General features: G+C 38.8%; 1 protein-coding gene across 3 annotated transcripts in view; it reads right to left on the bottom strand.

Annotated features, from left to right (window-relative positions):
* CACUL1 (CDK2 associated cullin domain 1) overlaps window positions 1–18,531 on the bottom strand; it is an 80,266-nt gene that overhangs the window by 45,262 nt on the left and 16,473 nt on the right. For all 3 annotated transcript variants that reach the window (XM_007064220.4, XM_043551125.1, XM_037904032.2), the window contains exon 3: window positions 14,172–14,274. In XM_007064220.4, the coding sequence (XP_007064282.3) occupies window positions 14,172–14,274 (103 nt within the window). The remainder of the gene's footprint in view (window positions 1–14,171; window positions 14,275–18,531) is intronic.

The raw sequence follows: 18,531 nt of genomic DNA, 5'->3' as shown, positions 1-18,531 counted from the left end.
ACTCCTTTTTCATACACAGCGTTTAGGAGACATTTATGCACAAACAAACATATTTGCTGAAAGTAGTGTGCCATCAAATCTCATTTTCCAAGCGGACAGTATTTCTGCTTCCTCTAAATTATGTTCCCTTCCACTTCTCCACCCCAAACTATGGTCTCCAAGGTACATTTTTGTGTCTGTCTGTGCTATTTTATTACTGAGATCATTTCCGGTTTTTAATATTTGTTGTAACCTAAGTAAAGTTTTTTAAAAGGAAACTTCCACTTCAAGGGATGTGTCAAACAGGAGACAATCTCACACTGGACATCTCTATCCTTATCTGGCCATGCGAATTTCACATAAGACTTTCATCAAAAAAAAAAAAAAAAAAGAGAGAGAAAAAAGTCAAAGACATAATAAATTGTTTTACCATATTTGAACATTCTGCCCAATACATTATATCTGATCTCCCATTAATGTGTGTCCTGGAGTTTTGTTTAATGCTTATTTCTCCCAAAAAGATTAAAATATACCTTAATTTCACCTAATGAAACAGTCATATAGGGCTCTAAGAATTCCCATGACGAATATTGACTACAACCCAAGTGTCAAAACTCCATCTGATTATGGTGTCTCTGGAGTTCCTCTGATACAATGAATACACAAAAATGAGCAGAGTAAAGAACTGTGACCATCATCTCCTTACAACAAAGGAAGAAACTGTTGTGTTAGGTCCTGATCCAAAGCCCTAAAGCACATCTAATTTTAAGTACAAAGAAGGCCAATTGACTTCAGTGGGAATATTTATGTGCTTGAATATGTACGTGTTTAAGGTTTTGTTGGATAGGAGCCTTAGGTTTCCTTAACTTGCATAGTAACTGCCAGTGTCAAATAATTAATGCCGAATAAATTAACGGAGCCAAGCTGCCTATCTTCATTTTTATTCTTCTGGTATTTCACACTGGCCCTTATACAGTTGATGGCAGCCAGTGTCTGACAGTAACAACAAGGAGTCTGGTGGCACCTTAAACACTAACAGATTTATTTGGGCATAAGCTTTCGTGGGTGTTTGACAGTAAAGCACTGAGCAGCTAAATCCCGTTCACCTCCAAAAAGCTATCTTTAAAGTGACAATAGTTTCACTCTCTTTATCAAACAATATCCCCCCTCCTTTCCCCTGTAAACTAATGTAAACAAAAAAAATCACTATGAAGAGTATTTCATAATTTTAAAAGTATTTCCTCCCCACAGTGATTCACAACAATTCTTTAGGTGCCTAAAAGGAAGTCCATAGCCTCATTAAATTTTCCCCTCCTTTCCTTAAATTTTAAGTTCAATGGTATTTTACTGTAGGGTTGTTCCTAACTGTTGGACTGCGATGAGCTATTTGTTTCAAAGTAAGGACTCTACACAGTAAGTCCTTATTCACATGAATAGCCCCAACGACTCTAGTGGGACTATTTGTCTAAATAACTGCATAGTCTTTGCAAATTAAGAAGAAGAAATGGATCTTGGACCTATTCAGACAGTCAAGTAATCACACTTCATTAAAATGATTCTCTACAGGGGCTCTAGTAGAAATGTCACTTCTATTTTAAATCCCTATTTTCAGTCGGTTATAACTATCATAAAAGATACTGTCTGCTCTGGCTGAAATTTCTCATTCTTGGTCTCAGTCCAGAAACAAATTATTATTGAAAATATTAACAAAAAAAATCCATTCAGCCATTTGAATCATGGAAGAAATAGTGAAGTACGACAACTACCTTTTTACAGCTAGATGAGGCAATTATGAAAGACTTTAAACTCTGGTTGTCCTTTAACTAATGAACTGTAATAGAAGAAACATGCTAAATAGAAAAGTGAGATACTGAGAAAAAAAAGTTAAAGATTTCACACAAATATCTTTATGCAAGGGAAATGAAAAACCATGCAAAATATCTATCGAAATTGTTTCAACTGCTTGGGTAAGATCATTACGGGAAAGTTGAAAAATATCAAGAACCAGGAAAAAAAAAATATTTGAAACCTCCAGACCATTCAGGATAAAGGAAAGATTGAGTACACCACTAAAGAATGTGAACATGGCTCCTGCCTCCTCTTGTTTTATTAAAAGGCTTTTGGACAGCTGGGGTTTGGTTATGGAATAATGGGTCTTCGTTTTTGTTCATTTTTCTTAACAGAAAGATACTTAATGATTCTGCATTCTCAGTTCCCACTGACTCATGTAGTTTCTTTGCCACAAGGCATTTCCTCTCTCCCTATCCACACTGTCTACAGTGTGACTGGCTGTGGGTAGAGGTTCACAAATTATTTGTGCAAAACCAAGGCCATAAAAGTGTAGCAAAGACATCTGGAAGTGCTGCATCAGAGGTTTTGAACTCTCCCCAGACAATAAGTCTGGGCATTCAATTACAATGGAAGTCTTTCCCTCTTGGAAGCTTTCATATTTTTTGGAGGCTACAGTTTGCCAGGATGCACACCTTGGATTTGTCTCTGGATGTAACCAGTGGAGGTACTTGAGCGAGCACTCCCTTGCTTTAAGAAGAGAGGACTACTGGAAAGTCATTATCTATGAGCGTCTCTCAAGTTTGGAATTCACTCCCTTCACTTGAAATAACCTAACTTTGTTCAGAGCATATTGGAAATTAATCTATTTTCTTAGGGATTAAATAGCTATAGGCTGGTATGCTTGCAGAAGATGAGGTATTTTTACGTTAACTTGCTTTGGGTGAGTATTTTAAGAGAAAGGAGAAGATTAAGCTGCTGATTTTGTATATGTATTATGTAAATTTTTGTCAAAGCCATCTAGAGTGTAGAATAGGAATCTTTAAAATTATTTATCAATCAAAATAAGATTCGTTACAGGGTGGATATTTCACATTTTCATCTACAGATACAAAAAGTCTTTTCCTCTTCTTTCTGCAATAAAACTGTTGGCAACTGTGCCGCTTTAGGCTGTCATCTTTATCACCCAACTGAATAGCAATAACCATGCTGCTAATTCAATAGTATGATATCCAGCACAGATGTGCCCCATTTTTTGTTGCAGAGCACTTGCAGATCAATATTATTTATTCATAAGGGGAGGAAGAAAGATACAGCTCTCTGACCCTCAGTATCTAATATTTCATTAAAAAAATCACTAATCTAATTCATTCAAGTAAAAAACTGTTACTAACCTTGCGTAATTGTTCTTCTAGCATGGAATGGACATGAGCAACACATCTTGGTGTGCGCGCATTGCGTGCACTGTTACCAGAAATTTTTCCCTTAGTGGTATCCGCAGGGCCAGCTCCAGTGCACCTCTGGAGTCACACGCATATGCGCCGATGTAAGGGGCCACGCAGCCTCTCAGTTCCTTCTTGCCAGTAACTCCAACAGAGGGGGTAGGATCGTGGGTCATGGAATGGACATGAGCAATGCATCTCGAAGAACAACCGTTTTTTCTTTTTAGAGTTCTTGCTCACGTCCATTCCATGCTAGGTGACTCACAAGCAGGACCCCTGGAGGTGGGCTCCGAGTTCATGGATGTGAAGTAAAATCCCTTCCCTCTCGAGTCCCGGGAAACTTCCTCTACAGCCCCCACACGTAGGAGGAATTGCACCTCTGGGCAAGGAGTTGCTCGTGAGAAAGGTCCCTGAAGAGGGACGGGATGGTGGGTGGGAGGGAGGGGTGCATAAAAACTAGAGGGTGTAACAAACTGTTACTGTACTCAGGATCCAACGGTCCAATGTTAAATAGGACCATGCCGGACGGAAAGGCGACAAATGGTCCAAAAACAAAGGAGGGAGCTGCTCGGTTCGAAGAGCTAGTATCGCCTGGAGCATGTCCACTTGGCGCTCCATAACGTTTAAGAGCCGCTCTGTAGCTTCTTTCTGGTGTGCCGCGTTCTCCTTTCGGTCCCTCTTCTCACTGTCCCGCCACTCCTTCAATTCCTGTTTCTTGGCGGCAGAGTGCATCATAACCTCACGCAGAAAATCCTCCTTCGTTGTTCTTGGCCGCTTTCTAATTCTGCGCAGCCATTCTTCCGCCGATAAAGAGGGAGGCTGGGCTCCCAAGGTCATCTCTGTGAAGTTTAAATGCAACATTTTACAGAAGCAGTATTGTTTGCAACACAGACAACACTGATTCAGTTCTTTAAAACACAGCCAGTACTCACACACCTATCAATAACTGGCTGACCCCAGGCAAGCACACATGAGCCATAAGATCCGCAAAATGGTGAGTAGCCACAGGGGCAGGGTAAATCACTCTTCCCGGACCCTGTTGTACACTAGGCACATGGCTCTTGGGGAGAGCCAGCACTGTAGTGGGGACCTAATGATCATTCCTGTTCCCACACTTTCCACAGGAGGTGATCATTACGGAAGATATCTCGCTGCTGAGGGTGAGCAGGGAATCAAGGGAGGGTCTTCTCCAAGCCTGCGGCTTCTGTCCTGGCCCCTATACGGCTCATCTGTGTGCAGCAATGGTCCCCGGTCTACCCCACACCACCCCGCCGTGACAGCAAAGTGGCAAGGGAAAGTTACCATTAATGGGGAATGAACAACACAACTCTGCTGAGGAACCTGCGGCAGCAGATTGCCCAGTATCTCCACGAGAGTTTCCTGGAGATCTCTGAGGGAGATTCCCATGAAGTGAGGGAGTCTATCAACAGCCTGTTCCGCCGCTCAGACTAGGCATGCAGTGGGAGACAAGCCTGCTTTCTGCAACCCTCCTGCCCCCGACAACTCGCTTCAGCAATTCCCAAAATCAGATCCACTTATTAGGGGCCTCCTCTCCTGTTTGCGCTTCGCCAAGATCCGACTGCTGTGACTGGCTAGGTTCCTCCAGGGTAGAAAAGAGCTCCTGGCTGCATGCATCTCTGGCCTCCGAGTCATCCTCTGCCTCTGGGTCCCCCTCCCCCTCTTCGTCCAAGATTTCCTCCTCCTGACTCAATCCACTCTCGACTGGCATGCAAGCCAACAAAGTATCCACAGGGGCCTTCACAGTAGAGGTGGGGTTGCCACTGAGTATTGCGTCCAGCTCTTTGTAGAACCAGCAGCTCGTGGGCGCAGCACTGGAGCAGCGGTTTGCCTCCCACACCTTGTGGTATGCTTTCCACAGCTCCTTCACTTTTACCCTACACTGCAATGTGTCCGGTCATGGCCCCTTTCTGTCATGCATCGTGAAATCTGTCCATAGATATGATAATTCCTATGGCTGGAGCGCAGCTGGGACTGCACAGCATCCTCTCCCCTGAGGGCAGGGCACTAGAGTTCAAACCAATGACCAGAGAGGTGAGAACATGCATTGTGGGACAGCTCCCAGAGGCCTATCACAGCGCTGCAATTGACCAGGGTGTCTACACTGGCATCGCAGCGCTGTAACCCCAGCGCAGAAAGCTGTACGCCTCTCATCAGGGTGGGTTTTTTTTAGAGTGCTGCATCTGCACCGTTTCTGCGCACTAATTGGTTTGGCAGTGTGTACACCCCGGGAGTTAGATGCTTAGCAGAAAGATGCTTTACTGAGCACAAACTTGCCAGTGTAGACAAGGCCTTAGCCAGAGATCCTCAAAAGCTATTTAGACACCTACCTCCCGCTAATTTAATTGATTTTCAATGGCGTTAATGATTAAATCCGTTTTCATGGATTGAAAAGACTGTTTGGGGCAGTGTATGGAGACTTGTTCTGAGATTGTGGTAGGGATGGAGCATAGACGCTTTGAAAGCAGAAGACGTACAACAGCTAAAATTTCATTGGCATAATTCTGTGCTATGCCAGGTTTGGTTTCCTAGCACTAAAAGTAATTCTGACCATTTTTAGAAATGTATACAGCTGTAGAAGCAATGACCTTTTCATATGAACATTACCTAGTCATACTATTTTGAGATGGTTTTGTTGCACTTTAGAATTTTAAGGTCCAACATTTGCAGAAAGAAAGTTCTTTAATAATTTTATAATTTAATAATCAGTGTCCGACTCCACACAAAACACTAACAATAAATTATTTGGTAGTTTTAAGAATTTAGCTTCTTATTTATATGGCTCCTCATTAAACTGAGATACTAAATGGACATTCAAAGTAAGAGGAATGCCTAGAGTGTTTCCAAGTTTGACAGCTAGTTGCTTGACAGACGTGTCATGGCTAAAGATGTTTGCACACTTACCACAGGGAAACAGTTAACTGCTAGAATACCACACATCTATTTCCATGCAGTTTTAAAACCTGGTGCAAGTCATTAGAGCAACATGATAAAACATTACCAAAAAATTACTAAATAAACCCATTTTGATAAGAAGTAGGGGTGATTCTGTGTTACAGAGAATCATGATGAAAAGTAATGACCATCATAACTGCAAATTAGTGAGTTTAAAGTGAGATGTTCATATTTAATACAATTTTGACTACTAGTTTGAAAAAGGAAAGCGTAACAAATAATGCCCCAACTAGAGCAACTTATGTAAGTGCAGTATCAGGAATGATCACTTCTCTCACTGTCACGGTCTAATTAGACACATCCACAAGTGCAATAAATAATTTCTGCTGTTTTTCACACTGGGAAAATTAATCTGTCAAGCCTCTACAACAGAAATAGATGTCTTGTTTATTTTTTTTTATCATGGCCACGACCATTACAGATTACATTATTTCTAACAAAATATCCACTAAAAATTATACGATTTTATTTAGTGCTTTCAGCTTTTTGGGACGAAGTCCATCAGAAAACTGAACTTAGGGCTGCCAGGCCAAAGGAACCCCACAAGCCTTCTGCCTAGATAGCCAGGAGGGAAATCTCTATTAATGCTTAACGAATGCCAAATTAGCCATTTTTAAGCTGCCTCATTTCTGAAATTCTGCTCTGCTCACTCACCACACACATGGCAATCTGGCTCTTCAGAAAAGGGTTCAATAAGCATACCCCAATTTTACTGAGGCACACAGTCACCTTCTCTGCCTATTAGCTGGATGGGAGAGGGGATGAGACAAAGAAATCCTTGTTCAAAGTCTCTTCACAGATGCAACAGAGAGGACCCGAAAGAGAAGGGCCATTCAACAGACCCACTCACTCCAATAAATGGTGATCAGAGAGGTGAGAAAGGCAGTATAAGAAGCCAGGAAGCCATCCCCTGCTCAACTCTCTCCTCCCAGTACATCAATATTAAGAAATATTATTTGAATTTCCAAAACGTAGGCACTTTCCACAAACAGGAGGACAGTCCCTGCCTTATAAAGTTTATGATCTATGACGAAAAGTGACACATACATTACATATTTTAATTAAATATACATTGGCTTCTGTTTGTGGTTTGGGCTGCTCACCAGCCCACCCTACTACTGATATCCAAGAATATACTCTTTCAAGCTCAGCAATATTTTCCTATTCTGTTTGTCAACTTTTCAGTGACATCCAAAGAAGCGTTATTCAGCCCTGTAGATTCATTTTACATCCACCCTTTACACTGTAGTTTCTCCAGCAAAGAATGTATTAAATAGGCCTGGCAACCAATTTGGAACAGAGGAGGCGGTAGGCAATGAATACAGAAGCTATACGTTGTACTTTGTATGTTTTGTAACTTTAATGGGGGTGTAGAAGCAGCTATGATCCATTAACGTTAAGAAGAAAAGTTAATTGGTCTTTTTTTTTAGTTTGCAATTAATATAGCAGTATTCTTTCTAGACAGAACTGCTGCTTGTGTCAAAATTAAAATATAGCCCTCTGCAAAGTCTAAGCTACAGTGCAAAGAAGTAAACTTTTATTTGCATTCTACTGCCACCTACAGTACAAGTTATAAATCTCAAATTGATAACCATGAGTAATATTGGACATTAGGACAGCTAAAGATTCTAAATCTATAAACACCATTTGCTCTTGCTTTTTTAGGGCTCTATTCAACCCCTCTGAAATTATTAAGTCTTTCTATTGACTTCAGCGGAAGATGGACTGGTTCCTTAATGCAGTGTTCAAAAGAATATGTACATGGGACAAATATTCTCTAGTCTAGAAAGAATAGTGTCAAGTAAAAGTATCAGAGTAGCAGCCGTGTTAGTCTGTATTCGCAAAAAGAAAAGGAGTACTTGTGGCACCTTAGAGACTAACAAATTTATTAGAGCTCACGAAAGCTTACGCTCTAATAAATTTGTAAGTAAAAGTATCTCTGTGATGAACCCACTACAGACAGAGGATAGGTTTTAATAAGACTAGAAACCAGCAAGACTAAAAAGCCTGTCCAGGAATATCAAATGCTCAAGCATTATGTTCAGATATTTGACAATTTTACAACTTCTTTGGTTCAGTGTTCCCACTAGGAAATTTCAGCGTGAGGATGACCAGATTATTCTGACATACTGGTTGTACACAGATGCTCTGTAATGCAGCTGTTACACAACCGCTGCTAAGTACTCTGCTTGCTGAGGAGATGACATTTTGCATGCCTGCCATTGCAATTTTTATCACCCACTCTCTTTTGACACAAAATTATAATGCCATCACCTTGTACTAGGCCCCATCTTCTGTATCTATTGCTATTAAATCATACCAGTTAGGTAAGTGTTTGTCTGCTCAACTACAGCACTGTAGAACGGCTACCGTGTGGTGGGCCACACATGTGAAATATGCACTGAAATACTACATGTTTTAAGAATTTTTAAGTGCTAGAGAGTAATAGTAGTTTCCAGACTACAATCTGTCCTGCTCTGATTTAAATGATATGTAGTCCTTTAAAAACTTTAAATACCCCCCTTTTATAGAAAATGTAAATGTGTTCTCTTCAGTCAGGCATGGAAAATGTTTTCCAATCATAGTAGATTAAAAAAAGAGACATGGGAACCATAGGACAACTTAAAAAATTTTGCAGGTGTAAAAAGGAAGATAAATTCCTGACGTGGAGTCCTCTAGCTAGAACAAGGTCAATTGCTTTAAAATATTAAGACTTTTTTTTTTCCTTGCATTAATCCCATCAAATGGGGTCTACTCTATGAGACCCCTCCCTCCAAAGTGCTCTGTTCAATGCTATATCTTCTATCAGACCATATCCCAATGTCTTCTTTTATGAGATTCCACCACTACTTCTTGGGTTGGCCTTCTGTCTTTTTCCTTTAGTCTTGATCAATTGGACTCTCTTACCCACATAGTTGTCAGGACTGCACTTTCCATGACCAAACCATTTGAGCATGTCTCCAACATACACATTTCTCACTTACCCCTTTTTCCTTACACCATTCAACCATCTTAATATTTGCTTTTCTGTGGAACAGATCATCTTCTTCATTGCCCAACACTCAGCGCCAGACTGTAAAAGTGAACTTTCCCTTTTAATCTTACTGGTATCTTCTTGTCGCATAGTACACCACTTCTCCCTCTCCATTTAAGCCATGCATTTATTATCCCAGCTCCAATTTCATCCTCCATTTCCCCCACTTTTCAGGATTCTGGAACCCAAATACTTGAAACTGTTTTCAGTACTGTCTGGCCACCTAGTTTCAAGGATAATACTTCCGTGTTCACATTACTGAAATTACATATCGTGTGCTCTGTTTTTCCTCTGCTTGTTTTTAGACCATGTCTCTCCAACACATCTCTCAATTTTTCAAGATCTTCTTCTAGACCATCTTTCTCCTCACTATGCAGAATGACATCATCTGCAAACAACATGCACCAACGTGACTCCTTCTATATGTTCCTTGTCAGGGTATCTAGCATGAGGATAAACAAGAAAGAATTCAATGCTGATCCCTGATGCACTCACACCTTTACTGATGAAGGGTTTTCACTACTAGACGTTCTGACTGTTGACATTACACCTACACACATGGCTTGAACATGCTGCACATAAAGTTGTGGTACAATTTTTCTCCCTCATACATCACCAGGTGACTTCTCTTGGAACTCAATCACAGACCTTTTCCTGGCACGAAGTCGCACTGATTTGCATTAATATCTGCTTATTTTCTTAGTCTCTTATCAGTGACTCTCTCCCACAGTTTTATTGTATAACTCATCAGCTTTATACCTCTATAATTAGTAGTTGCCTTTTGCCATGTATATCAGCACCAACAAACTTTTCCTCCACGCGTTAGACATTTTTTCCCGTCTCATAATTTATTTGATTACAGAGATGTCAGAAGATTCTATTCCAAGCTTATTCCTTCTACTCCAACCTTTTTCGTGCCTCAACAGGGATTCCTTCTGGGCCTACGGCCTTATTATTTTTCATTTCTTTTACAGCATTTGCCACTTCATCTGGTGTGATAGGCTCCACTACACCTAAGTTCACCATTTCAAAGTTGCATTGCTCTCTTGGGTTTTCTTCATTTAAAAGCTGTTCAGAATACAGTCTCCATTTATCTTTATGCAACTACCATCAGTCAACACCACACCAGGTCTATCTTTGATGAACCTCACTTCCTTTATATCTTTAGTCCTTTGTCCCATGCTTGTGCCAAGTCTTTGTTCATAGTCTTGTGTAAAGTTCCTCAAATATATTTGCTTTTGCAAGTACATTCCTGGCCAATTTCTTTACATCCTTGTATTCCTCCAGGTATCATTTGCTCCTACTCATTTGCCAGACTCTGCTATAGCTGATTCCAAGCCCAATTGAAAAAGAGGAGGATTGGTGTCAGACTGGTAGCCAACAACAAAAAATTGCCAAAAACTGACACTACTTTAAGACTTAACCATCTTGCTTAGTATTTTAGAACAACGTTTACCTGCTATGCAGCAGCTACAAATACCCGAAACCATCTCTCCCTTTATAAATGCCACACCAATTCCTGTCCCACTCACACATCTGGTACCCATTACTAGATACAATTTCAGGCTTTGATCTGCACTCTGAGACAAGCAAGCCCCCATTAAAATCAGTAGGTGTTTTTTCATTTATTTCAATAGGTGTTAAAGTGGACCTTCTATGATGAGTCTGCTCTGGACCCAGTACTCTGCTGATACCCACTTACAGTTGAGTTGTACACAGTCTAACTTGCTTTGTGAAACTGTCATTTGAAGTAACAAACTCCAGTGCAGATTACAGCAAGCAAAACTGAAGGAGAGGCAGTTGAAATTGGCTGATGCAGGCAAAAATCTTTGTACAACGCTACTAGCTTACTATGCTAAAATTGGGAACCCAAGACAGTCTTATAGCACAAAATCCTCTACTTACTAAAACCACTTTCAAGCCTTTTATGAGCAAAGCTCTCATGAATTCAGTGTGAGTTCACCTGTAGATAACTTGTACAATCAGACCCACAGTGCAAATTGTTTAACATCACCTCAAGTTGTGAGAGTTAGAATCCTTTCACACACACTCCATCATTTTACAGTGTGAAATCTTTTATGCATGAGTTGAACCACAGGTAACCATTCCACACCAGGGAGTTCTATCCACTGAAGTTAAAGCTAGAACTATATTTATGAATAGTACAGTCCATAATCTTGAGATTTAAACAGTAATAATTTTTAATTATTTGTATAGTATTAATGGCATGCTAGTGATTTCCCAGACAGGTTCAGAGATAGATACCTGACAAAGAATCTAACAATTAAGGCCTGTTCTAAACAGAATTGCAGTGGTTTAAACTGAATGTCTTTTTAAAAAGTGAATTTAGTCAAACTTTGTGCAAATTCCTGTATAGACATTCTTAAAACCAATTTAAAGCTGGATTACATTGTTTTAATTTAAGTCAGCTCCTTAATGCATGAAACTAAACCAAAATAATAAGACATTGACAATGATTTATGTTACGTTAAGCCAGAATTTGTTCAGTTAAATAAGAGAGTTTAGAGTAAGCAGCGGAAGTGTCATTCCCCAAGAGTCAATTTTGCAATTAATACTTTGGAAAGTATAAAAATAGCTGAAAAAAACGAAAGACTGTTGTCCTAACAAGAAACCAGGATGCTCAGTTTTATTTCATAATACATCTTTACACTGGTTCTTGATCACTTACTGAGCGTATAGTTCTACATTAGAGAGTATAAAGAGATATCAAATTGAAGACATGCAAGTATAAACTGGTGGAGTTTAATTGTGAAAATAAACAGGCATGATTAAAATATCAAAAATGTCCCACCTCCCTCATTATGAGTACATAAAAAAAGAATGAATTGTTTTAGCAACAGAATTTAGCGTTCTCCAAAATGCCAGTGTGCAAGTATGGGCCTGACAGACATGGACAAAACTGCCTACTAGGATTATTGCCAATTAGTTTTTCTGCCAGAAGCTGAGACTGGAAGGCAGGGAATGGATCACTCAAGAATTGCCCTGTTCTTTCATTCCCTCTGAAGCACCTGGCTCTGGCCACCGTTAGAAGACCAGATACTAGGCTAGATAGACCAGTGGTCTGACCCACTACGGCCATTTTTTGTTCTACAGAGATTTCTTGTAGGAAACCAGGCTAAGTGAGGGATCTTTACATATGCACGTTTCAAATTATATGATTTGTTGTATATGAAACAAAATATTGTAACTAAAGTCAAAGGTCATGTCATTATATCATACCATAATAATTCTATCACCTGTCGTAAGGTGGGTTCAATCTAAGCAAGGAAGCTGTTGCAAAGACAGGGGCTGCACAAAATAGTTGTTTCACTTATTCTTGCAATAGGTTATAGCAGATATTTTCAGAAGAAGAATTTTAGTGCATCCATGCACAGATGCCTTTAAAAACAATAAATTCTTAAATTCCTGAAGGAACTATCTCAGAATCCAGCACTACAGCAGGGAGCAAGGGATTTTGGGAAATTTCCAAACACAAAGCATTGCATCGTAGGATGGAATTAGGAGGACTAGCTGAACCAGTGCAATGATTGTCAATTCTCATACAAATGGAGGAAAAAACGTGTATAAAGCACCAATTCAGCAGGACCTGAGCTGAAGACTTAATTCTAGATGTTGCAACCAGCTACTATAACTAATGCTTGTAGAACAGCTGGGATGGCTGTTATGTGGCGATGTAAGACATTGTAAGGGAATTATTCTTATTTCTTGGTTACTTGGCACTTCACAGTAGACAAAGAATAAGTCCCTGCCCCAAAATGCTTACAGCCTAAATTTAGATGAGGGTAACATCAGCATAATCACATTATTACATATTTTGATGTGTGTTTATATTTAAAAACCAAAAACAGATCTAAGATAAAAGCAGTAAAACAAACTGTTGTTAATTTCAAGCACTGTGAAAAAAAGTGAGGTTTATAGTCAAGGTACTATGTTTTCACCAAGTGAAAACAAAAAACTGCTGTATTTGAAGACTCCTAGATGTTTTGTGTTACTGCTTGACTTTTAAGTCAGCAAGTGACTATAATATCAGTTTTCAAAAGTAATTAAAGTCAATTACATGACTTTGTTGTAATTTTAGTTTAATTGTTAACAACTAATGTCAGTGCAACATTCACTCGAAATGAACATGAACAGAACTACCTACAGTATAGCAATAAAAGTACAGCTATAGTTTTCCATTTTCAGCCTGCTGCCTGAAAACTTTCAGGATGCCCTAGACTTCCAGTTGATCACGTGATGACAATTTGGAGAATGCTACATTATAATTTCCATGTTAGAAATTCCAGAACACAACACACAAAAGAAAAAGACGAAAGACACCGTACAAATATCAGAAATGCAGAGTGCGATAGGAACATACAAGCTGTATTATGATTGCTGTAAACCACTGACATCTAGGGATGGGTAAGAAAAATGCACATTTGCCTCTAACTCAAAGAATTCATATTTAATGGTACATAATATTCACCTACTTTTTACCATCTCATACATAACTCCCCAAGTTTTTTCCTTTAATATGCACAGTTGTCTCCAATTTCTGACCTATGTGGATTGTAAGTGACCTTGTGTGCTTTAAATTAGCAAAGCGGAGTCAAGCACCTATGTCACATGGGCCAGATCCTGCCTGCTTGATGCATTTGTGGTCTATATTATGTTCAGATTCCCCTCTATCAAAGCTTTCATTTTAAAATATATTAACTCTCAGCTCTTATGCTTGCAATGACAACTTGCCAAATATGAACCAAGTGTAAACCAGTGCTGTACAATCTAACCTTACCTACAATTGCATTATTGTCTAAATCGCAGTCTGTTAATTATGCATCAATTTACTGAATTGCAGGCACCAGTCTTGATAGCAACCCCTTCTAAATGCTGGTTCCAGTACAATGGCAGATCCCAGGAAAACAACAAAATTAGATTGTGCAGCTTCTTACCTGCAGCTCCTTTGAGACTCTCTCTAAGTGGTTAGTTATCTTTTTTATTAGGTCACTATACATCTGTTCCGAATGCTGCTGGCATACACATTTATACACACAACTGCAGAAACAAATATAGGAACAATGATGAATTTACAACAGTTCGCAATGGAGGGCAGTGAACATTTAAAATATTGCTTTAAATCTCAACTTAGAGGGCAACAAGGTGAAGCTTTAACAGTTTGTACACTAAGCCAATGACTAAGGCCCCAATCCTGAAATCTCAGCATGGATCCCCATTGACTTCAATGAAGACCCACCATAATGGAGCTCAGGACAGGATCAGAACCTAATGCTGTCAAGGAAGTAAGGTTGCACTTCTAAGTACATTGGTAATTCTGTCAGGAGTACACTTTGTATGTTTCTCCTTCCATACACAGCATTAAAGTTACCATATTAAGTATATAAGATATACAGCACTGTCAACCAGTCACAAAAATAAAAATCGCAAAACAATCGGTTTTAAACCATCAAAAGACATAAAATTTATTGCCACAGATAAAACTTGGCTGAGTGCCTCAGAATTACAATTTGCCGTCCATTGGTCTAAGACTTTTGACATAAAACCACATCTTCACAGAAACGTGAAGTCAAGAGACCATAAATGGTACCTTAACTGCTCATTTTAGGATTTGGTTGATTTAAGTCAAATCATCACCATTAGTTCTTTTAAAAGATTTTATTTTTTCCCATGGCAACAAAACTACAGATTAGAAATATACGTAAGCAGTAATAAAACAAATACTTACAATACGTGCAGCAAGAACATGCCCTAAACTAATCAGAAACGTCAAAGATTAGACACAGCTTACCTCACAGCCATAATATAGGGTGGATAAAAATTGATCTTTTTTAGCGATGTCGATTAATCGCAGTTAACTCATGCACTTAACTCAAAAAAAATTAATCATAATTAATTGCCATTTAAATCGCACTGTTAAACAAAAATAGCAGTTGACATTTATTAAATATTTTGGATGTTTTCTACATTTTCATATCTATTGTATTCTTTGTTGTAATTGAAATCAAAGCGTATATTATTTTTATTACAAATATTTTCACTGTAAAAATTAAACAAAAAACAGTATTTTTCAATTCACCTCATACAAGTACTGTAGTGCAATCTCTTTGTTGTGAAAGTGCAACTTACAAATGTAGATTTTTTGTTACATAACTGCACTCAAAAACAAAACAACGTAAAGCTTCAGAGCCTACAAGTCCACTCAGTCCTAATTCTTGTTCAGCCAATTGCTAAGCCAAACAAGTTTGTTTACATTTACAGGAGATAATGCTGCCCTCTTCTTATTTACAACCTCACCAGAAAGTGAGAACATGCATTTGCATGGCACTTTTGTAGCCAACATTGCAAGGTATTTACGTGCCAAATATGCTAAACATTTGTATGCCCCTTGATGCTTCGGCCACCATTCCAGAGGACATGCTTCCAAGCCGACAATGCTCGTGAAAAAAATAATGCGTTAATTAAATTTGTGACTGAACTCCTTGGGGAAGAACTGTATGTCCCCTGCTCTGTTTTACCCACATTCTGCCATATATTTCATGTTATAGCAGTCTCAGATGACGACTCAGCATGTGTTGTTCATTTTAAGAACTCTTTCACTGCAGATCTGACAAAACGCAAAGAAGGTACCAATGTGAGATTTCTAAAGATAGCTACAGCACTAGACCCAAGGTTTAAGAATCTGAAGTACTTTCCAAAATCTGAGAAGGACAAGGTGTGGAGCATGCTTTCAAAAGTCTTAAAAGAGCAACTCTCTGATGTGGAAACTATAGAACCCGAACCACCAAAAAAGAAAATCAATTTTCTGCTGGTGGCATCTGACTCATGAACATGCTACGGTCCACACTGCTTTGGATCGTTATCAAGCAGAACCCGTCATCAGCATGGACGCATGTCCCCTGGAATGGTGGTTGAAGCATGAAGGGACACATGAATCTATAGCGCATCTGGCACGTAAATATCTTGCGACACTGGCTACAACAGTGCCACGTGAACGGCTCTTCTCACTTCCAGGGGACATTGTAAACAAGAAGTGGAAAGTATTATCGCCTGCAAATGTAAACAAACTTGTTTGCCTGAGCAATTGGATGAACAAGAAGTAGGACTGAGTGGACTTTTAGGCTCTAAAGTTTTACATTGTTTTGTTTTGAATGCAGGGGGTTTTTTTTGTAGATAATTCTACATTTCTAAGTTCAACTTTCATGATAAAGAGATTGCACTACAGTACTTGTATTAGGTGAACTAAAAATACTATTTCTTTTGCTTTTTTACAGTGCAAATACTTGTAATCAAAAATATAAAATGAGCACTGTATACTCTGTATCGTGTTGTAATTGAAATCAATATATTTGAAAATGTAGAAAAAAGCCAAAATATTTATATAAATTGTATTCTATTATTGTTTAACAGTGTGATAAATTGCAATTAATTTATCGTGCAGTTAATCACAATTATTTTTTTTAAATTGCTTAACAGTCCTCATTTTTTTAAATTAAAAATCAGGTTTTTAATTTAAATGGGATATTTTTAGTTTGTTATTTAAATTATAAGTTCTTACTTTCTAAAAATAAACCTGTTTAAAATTAAATTTGAATTTAATACAAAATATGTTAAGGGCTAAACTTATTATAATCTCCTAAAACATTTAAATAAAAAAAATAAATATACTGAATCCATGAGCCTCTATCAAACTTTGAGTTAAAGGCTGGTTTTCTATATTAAGAAAGAATCAGGGGGGAAATATCTAACTTTTGAGGTCAAGCTTTTAAAAAAATGGCACAATAGGTCAAGCCTATGTAACTCCGGAGACTGTCATTTTCAAGAGACCTATGTGAGTAGAAACATAAGCTTCAGTCACTTTCATTTAGGCATATTTGGAAATTTTCCCAGGCTTACCTGAAAATAATCAGTTTAATTCACTTACTACAGTTTATCCCTCTGTTTAATAAATCATTTAGCTGTAAACTTAAAACATGTTTTGATAAGAGAAGTTTATGTATCCAAAACATTTAAGGTTGTTTTGTTTAATCAAAGTAAGTTTTCTACTCTATTTCATGTGTTTAATTAAATTTCAGTTACCATCTTAATGTAACTTGACACAAATCATGAGCACAAAGTTAATTATCTAGTAAATCAGTATGTCATTCTCCATTTTCTAACAAACTAAAAATGTACAATTATTAATCTGAAAATATTAAACTATATGTTTGCTTAAATATGTATATAGTTATAAATGTTTACAGTTTTGCTTCCTTGGTAGCAAAAAGATGTATCAATTCTAGCATAAAGGCTCATTTAGTTGTAAACAAACATGTTTTAATGGTTATATTAACTAATAAGAATGCACCCCTCTCTAGAAAATAATTAACATACAAATGGAAAAGTTGGTTTAAATCATTGATTTTAATCAAGGCTTTCCACCTGATTTAAATCGATGATTTAAAAATCAATCCACCCTACCAAAAACTTTTGCTGTTGTATTAATACAATTTGCGTATTTTTTTAATTATGTGCATTTGGCTCTTTTGAAAGTTAATACTACTACTAATCCTTCTAGTAGTGAGAGGCAACATGGACTAATGGATAGAGCAGCAGATTGGAAATCTGGTTCCTACTCCTGTCTCTGCCACTGACCTGCTGTATGATCTTGGGCAAGTCACTACCTCTCTGTGCCTTTGTTTCTCCTCCCCACATTTGGTCCATCTTATCTATTTAGAATGCACACAATTTGCAATAGGGACTGCCTCTTATTGTGTGTCTGCACAGTGCCTAGCACAATGGGGTTCTGATCCTAGTTGAGGCCTCTAGGTGCTACTACAATACAAATTTATAACAAACTAAAGCCAAACTATAAACGACCTTCTCTACACCTCTGCTGAAGTACCCAAAATCTCGACTACAACTACTCCTGGGGGAATTCTGAACCACTGCGCATGCACAGAATTTATGTCCCCTGCAGATTTCTTTGCTTCCCCACAGAAAAATTCCTTTCTCACGGGGAAGCCACAAGAGCAGTCATGTGACCCTCCCCAGCAGTATGTTTCGGGGGCCCAGGGCAGCCAGCAGAGAGGTAAATCACTGTGGGGCAGAGGGAGAGACTGGAAAAGACCCGGCTGGTGGCTCCTACCCTGCACCAGGCTCAACTGCTAGTCCCGGCTGGGCTGGGGAGGAAGGGACTTCCTCTTCCCTTGCACAGCATCCGGAGCCGAGTCAGACCCACCCCCAGATTTCTCCCCTGACAGCAGGAAGCTCCGCCAACCCCCTCTCCCCCTCCCGGGCTTCCTGTGCCCATCGCTC

This window comes from Chelonia mydas, chromosome 7, assembly GCF_015237465.2.
Source record: "Chelonia mydas isolate rCheMyd1 chromosome 7, rCheMyd1.pri.v2, whole genome shotgun sequence".
Lineage (NCBI taxonomy): Eukaryota > Metazoa > Chordata > Testudines > Cheloniidae > Chelonia > Chelonia mydas.
The sequence above is the reverse complement of the archived record's forward strand: the minus strand, read 5'-3'. Positions and strand labels throughout refer to the sequence as shown.